Raw genomic sequence first — 6,598 nt, 5'->3', positions numbered from 1 at the left:
CTTGGTGAACTTGATCGTTTTGGTGCGGGAGCTATAATAGGTCATATTCAAATTGACCGTAGACAAATTCTAGGACTGTCTACCCTTGCATATAAAAATTAATTATTTATATTATATTTTAAATTATATATGATTAAATTTATTTTCCTTGTCTTTCGAGCGCTGATTTCTTCTTTGTTAGTTAATTTTATTTTCCATGGTATGCAAACTCAAAATTACTGATCAACACATCTCGTGTTCTATGTTTTCAAACATTTCTTTTACTCTTAGAGTGCCATCCATGGTAGTACATTCATCATCGCAATACATTATGCCAGTCACTTTGTATAAGAACCACCCTGTAAGGACTAAAGAGGCATTCTTTTAAATCGCTACATTTTTTAAGATTGTCCACAATGTAAGCTTTGAAAACAAACAGTAAACAGGTCATTGTGGGTTAGACTGATGGGTTGGGTCAGGATACTCATTTAATAAACAGGTTGGGTAGCATGACCCTTTTGTTAAATGGGTCAGATTTGGGTCAAGCTTAGATCGGTTGGGTCAATGTTGACCCGACCCGACCCATTTGCCACCCTAATTGTATGCATGCATTAATGTATGTATGGAAAATTTTCAAATGGGAACTCCATGGTAAGAATTTAAAGAACATAATGGGCTATCCCATGGATGCCCAGTTAACTTGTCTAATACAACAAAAATAATTAACAAGGGGTCAGGTAAATCCAAAACTTCCCACTATATTCAAAGCTAATTGCAAAAATATACTATTTTAATCATGGAAACATATCTCATTTATGGATAAAGAGCACTGAAACTTCTTGACCTTTCATTCCAAGCTATTACGGATAAGGAAAATGACTTAAGGACCCAAAATATGGGACCAATGGAGGGGACAGGTGAGGTGTCCCCTCCCTTGGTCCCATATTTTGGGTCCCCGTAGCAGCACTCTACGGATAATAGATCAAGATGAGAGGTCATACTGACGAAATATGAATTATCATGGCCTTCTCAAAATTCTGACCTCGAGAACCAATTCTGTCCCAAAGATCTCATGGACAAACACACTCTCATAATTTTTATAAAAGCACCAAAATATTTCTGTTGAAAGCAATTTTGGACCATTGGATTATTCATCTAAGTTTCGACCATCAACCTTAATACCTGAAAGTTTTATTAAAGAGTAAGTATTTTATACTAATTCTCCCTCCTTCCCTCTAATCTATATCCACTTCAGACCAGAGTCGTTTCTTTCTATTCCCATGACAGGGTTGCAGTGATGTACAGATACCATGAGCTCCCTTCTTTATAAGTTTATGTTAATCCGTAAAACACTTAAACTCTGTACACAAATTTTTTTGCAGGAAATCTTTCGAGAGTTTAGTGGGAAATTCTCTTAAGTGACTTTATCTGAACAAATTTCATCTATAAAATCATATGCACTTTTCATGCACATGAATCCTGTACCTTGAAGTCAACATATAAATGCAGGCAGGCAACGATTTACTTAATATTACTATAAACATTTAAAAGCAGTCAGTAAAATGTACAACATGGTAGTAGTTCATGTTTTCAGTTACTAAGCATGATAAACATCATGAAGGAACCAAGGTGGAAGCCCCAGAAAATGATGACTAAACAGAAGAAATTTATAAAGCAAAAGCAATCTACCTCATGAAATACTGCAGATACGAAAAACGAAATAAAAATGGCAACTCCCTGCAAAAAAGTAAAAAGTAAAAATGAGAGAGAATTGTGTATGCTCGAATTTTTTAATGGCAACAACAAGGGAAGCTTATCCCAACAATTTATTTAGCAACCAACTAAAAGAAAACACAAAATGAAATCAATTCTATCCATTAGTCTATTTAGTAGTAGCTTTACTTGGACCTTCACTTGACTGACTGGTCCTAAGGCTCAGACTGCAATATTATTACAAGACCAGGAGTACATGGTCCTGCTTCAAATCCATCTTTAAAAAATAATAATTAAATTCTCTTTTTTATGTACAGTTCCCACTTAGAAAGAGCTGTCATCTATGTATATTTTATACTACACGTGTAAAAGTCCACCATATTGGAAATGTTCATACTGAAAGATACAAAATAGATCCAATGGGTATAAATACCTAAACTTTCTGTAAGAACGGAAAAAGGAAAGGATACTCTGGCATGAGTATGACATACAAAAGTTCTAGTGTATATGCCTCTTGATACATGCAACAAGAACATACTACTCCTTGTGAAGAAGAATATAGAGAAGATATTTCAGCAATTTGTAGCAAGTAAGGTGTAAACACACATAAGTAACCTGATTAAATACACGTCTGGCTCATATGGATATCTATTATCCTCTGTTTAAAATATGGACAATATATAAAAGATTACTGAGAAAAGATATACCAGCAATGCATACCTGCTAGGGTGCGCAAGAACACATAAATAATCTGATTACATATATGTGTTTGAGATATATGGATATATGCTATCAATTTGTTTAAAACTAGATACTAATATGAATAGTGCTTGACTATCCTCAAATTGCATTACAATATAACATGTTACATGACATTAAAGTTAGGGTGTGTTTGGCAACTCTACAAGACTCGTTTTAAGTGATACAACATTGGTCCAAACCCTTGTTTCTAGTTTGGCAAAAATTAGGCCCAAAATGAACTAGTTCTTTCTAGCTTAAAATCTTGCCCCTAAACTAGCTCTTTTGTGAACCAACCATTATATGGTTCAACTTTGGCCTAGTTAAGAAAGAACTAGTGTAGCCTAGTTCAATTTCGAAGTTGCCAAGCACACCCTTAAAGTCAGTTTCACTATATCTTGATTACTCACAAGAAAACAAGTCTAATTTTATATGCTACCTTAGCTTAATACAAAAGAATGTCTAAATTAAAAGAAGAAATCCACTTACCATCCTGCTTTTAGCCGTAATAATATCCAGCTACCATTCAAATTCATTCTGAATATTAAGCCGCATTTACAAAATATGGGTATCTACATTGACATTTGAAATTATCTATATTCATATCCAAAAATATTCCCTTAAGCACCAGGCGCTTTTTTAAACATTTGTCAGGGTCATCGCCAGCTATACCATTCAATCTTTCCCTCTCAGAGATTAATTAGAAATTAATTTTATTAGTGGTAGATTACTCTTTAAATTTATACAGAATGTGATGTAATATACTGGGTATTTCCATATGAAGAGTGTTTTAACTCAATGTGGGAGATCTGGAGGGTATATTCACAAATATCTAGATTTGTAAGGTAAACTTGAAAATAGGGATAATTTTGGGGGTATATATGCAAAAAAACCTAATAATAATTAAGAAAATTGAAGAAAACACAAAAAAAACTATTATATATATTTTTGATGTATTAGAGATCGTTGACTCACAGTCACTGGAGAAGGCTTGAGAGAGTCACTAGTGGCAAATCAGCAACGAGATGTGGCGAACCAGCTACGGAAGGGGAGTGCTAGGGTTTTGGGAGAGGAAAAGAGCAAGGGTGGGAACGGAGACAAACAGGATTCGTTTTTAGTTTTAAAGGTTGGATTTGAATTGGATGGATAACGTTTATCAGATCCAAAACCCAAACCAACAAGCTGAAGACTGAACTGGTCGGGTTTGCTTTTTTCTAGAAAAGCTTTGTGGGCCAGAAAAAAAAAGAGAGGAGCTTACCAGCCCCAGCACCTAACCCACGAGGTTAAATACAATTTTAGGCAGCCTGGGCACTGCCCCCACTAGGCGGCCACCCAGGTCGCTTTTTAAGAGATCTGCTAAAAGAATAGAAATTCAACATCTTAGCCTCTTCGTTTTTACCCCAGTGTATCCAGATCTGCTAAAAGAATAGAAATTCAACATCTTAGCATCTTCATTTTTACCCCTACTAGGAAGACACACACACACACACACACACACACATACATGTGAAACTCAAGGATACACTATCCATAGTTGAACAAATTAAAGATGTCAAACATGCATAAACTATATTTAGTAAGAAGAATTCAAGGAGCACTTATGACATTATCCATTGACCTGTAGACACGTGTATATAAAAAAAGTATAAAGATGATATGAAATGATCATTTTCCAATGTGAAAACATCAGTATAAAGATGAAATTGTTACCTTGGGTATACCATTCCTTAAGCAAGGAAAATAAATATGTCGTACCATCCACTTATGAACGGGCTGCAAGAAACCACAAATACAATCACAATGAAGAAAAGAATCTATAATAAATAAATGCATGACATAAATCAACTTTGACAATCGACTGCATATGCGATAAAAGGGACCACATACTGGAAAGGTGACAATGTAATAATTAAACCAATATAGTCACACCTAATGATCAGAGTAATTTATTGCTTAAAAAGACAAAACGCAAGAAATACTAATCCTAAATAGTCTAATAATAGGAAACAAACGGCAATGACAAAATTGGACTTGTCCTGCATTCAATTGATAATGAGCTAGTTATAGCTCCGAAACTACCAAGATGAGGCAGAAGATGTATCAAAAATGAAGGGAAGAAGTTTGAGGTAAAAGAAGATTGTTTATAAGAAAGTTGGGACATTTAATAGTTCCTAAACGAGATTGATTACTTGTGAGCGAGAAAATAACATAAAACCAAAGTAGTTAAGAACAAGCGACAAGAGCAGTGTCCCTTGTCAGTAGGACAAGAAAAAGCTTATTTAGATGATAACATATGGAAAACCATTTATTAGCAACTGCTACATATAGGTATGTTGTTTTTCAAGATATGGTACTAAATTGGTGAATTAGTCACCCCTAGTATGGAATAACTTTAAATTAGGTTAATGACATACCATGTTCCACAAACGCCAATACTGTTGCAACCCCATTGAAGCAAATATGCAAAGAGAAATTACATATTTAGTATATTGTACCTTTTTATGCCAGTAGAGAGAAATAAAACTCTTCATTGCAAAAAAAAAAAAAAAAAAAAATCAAATTCCAACCGACCTCTTCAATTGTTTGAGCATTCCACCAATCCTTGTAGAACTCACGATCACCAAATCGAAGGATCTCAGCAAGTATATTTAACCTAAAGCAAGAACACTCAATTCCTCTGTGTACTCCAAGATGCAAATGTTTCATTAAAAAAATGACTAATCAACTGAAAAATTTTCAAACTGTGTCTTGTTATTTGTTGTTTATTAGTCAACAGAAGTAAATTCAGTATTACTAGAACACATCTAACCAAGTTAATTAACAACACTGCTCAAACTTATGCAGGAAAATTTATTTTTAACCCCCCCCCCCCCCCCCCCCCCCCCCCCCCCCCCCAAAAAAAAAAAAAAACAAAAAAACAAAAAAAATCACGTGCGCTGAAATACTGTACATTAGGGTACTTATTCGCTTTGGTCAAAATAGCAAGGCAACAGCATCCTATACACCTATGCGAACTGTTCCACTTACAACTTCAAAATTAGGCAAAATAAGGTTCTTAGTCTATACTTTATATGTTTTTTACGTCTTATGTGTTCAAGAAATTTTGAAAGTCAAGACATTTAAATATTATATAGCAAATATACTGAAATGCATAATTAGCTTTCTAGGTTCTACTTTTCTCCTATTAGCTTTCAAAAATGGCAAGTGCACCAAAAAAAATGTAAAACATACAGTGTACCGAGCTTGTAACCAAAAGAAACCAACCACCCACTGAATTCATAATAACTAATTGGTGAATTGCATAAACGAACTCGTAACAGCTCATTACGCACCACGTACCATGTCAACTAAGATTCAGCTGAAAAAAAATGTCACGGGTTACACTAAAATTTAACAAGAGCACTATTATGTGATTTTCAAAACCAAATGACAGCTCTATGGACCCAGGATGTTCCACTTAGGAGGCTGGACATAGCAATGGTGTATGATGAGAAATGTCTTATAGACCGGTAAAGACTGGTCAAGTATCATATTAATTGACATGGTTGCCGCAAGATTTTAGTTTCTTCGCTTGTCCTATTTTGCCATGTGAACATAGGTTTTCTACTTATCTATTTTGCCACACGCACACTGGTTTCTACTTATTATCTGGGGTGCTTCAGAGATAAGACACTTTCCGCAATTCCAAGCATTCAAATGATTCACTTAAGAGGGTGTTAGTGTGCTGGAACTTTTTAACTACAAGTGAGACATGGGATAATTTTGTAAATAAAAGTGGAACATTTTAATAGGAGTATAGGACAATGGAGGATAATTTTTTGAAAGTGGGATATCTTCGTAAAACAGTGCGTAATAATTTGAGATAATCAAGAACTATAGTTTATGTACTTTGCTGACGAAATACTTTAATTTATAGATTTTTTAAAACTTACTATTATCAGTAACTAATTATTTAAATTAAATGTTAATAGACCTTTTAATAACTTGCTTCAAATTTATTCTTGTCTTCTAATGTCGTATGCTTTAACTCGTGAATTAATTTCGGTGTGTTTGTGTGTATGTGTGCGCGCACGCGTGTTATATATGTACATGTATGTATGTATATGTATATGTACATGTATGTATGCATATATATATATATATATATATATATATATATATATATATA

At 34.2% G+C, this 6,598-nt stretch overlaps 1 protein-coding gene across 2 annotated transcripts in view; it reads right to left on the bottom strand.

Moving 5' to 3' along the window:
* Nucleotides 1-6,598, bottom strand: part of LOC109828648 (diacylglycerol O-acyltransferase 1) — a 25,237-nt gene that overhangs the window by 3,643 nt on the left and 14,996 nt on the right. For both annotated transcript variants that reach the window (XM_020395603.1, XM_020395608.1), the window contains exons 10-13: nucleotides 5,002-5,083; nucleotides 4,845-4,865; nucleotides 4,141-4,203; nucleotides 1,669-1,716 (exon numbers count right to left, since the gene is read on the bottom strand). In XM_020395603.1, the coding sequence (XP_020251192.1) occupies nucleotides 1,669-1,716; nucleotides 4,141-4,203; nucleotides 4,845-4,865; nucleotides 5,002-5,083 (214 nt within the window). The remainder of the gene's footprint in view (nucleotides 1-1,668; nucleotides 1,717-4,140; nucleotides 4,204-4,844; nucleotides 4,866-5,001; nucleotides 5,084-6,598) is intronic.

The sequence above is a fragment of the Asparagus officinalis genome, chromosome 1 (genome assembly GCF_001876935.1).
Source record: "Asparagus officinalis chromosome 1, Aspof.V1, whole genome shotgun sequence".
NCBI classification, from domain to species: domain Eukaryota; kingdom Viridiplantae; phylum Streptophyta; class Magnoliopsida; order Asparagales; family Asparagaceae; genus Asparagus; species Asparagus officinalis.
This window is presented reverse-complemented; position numbering and strand designations above follow the sequence as displayed.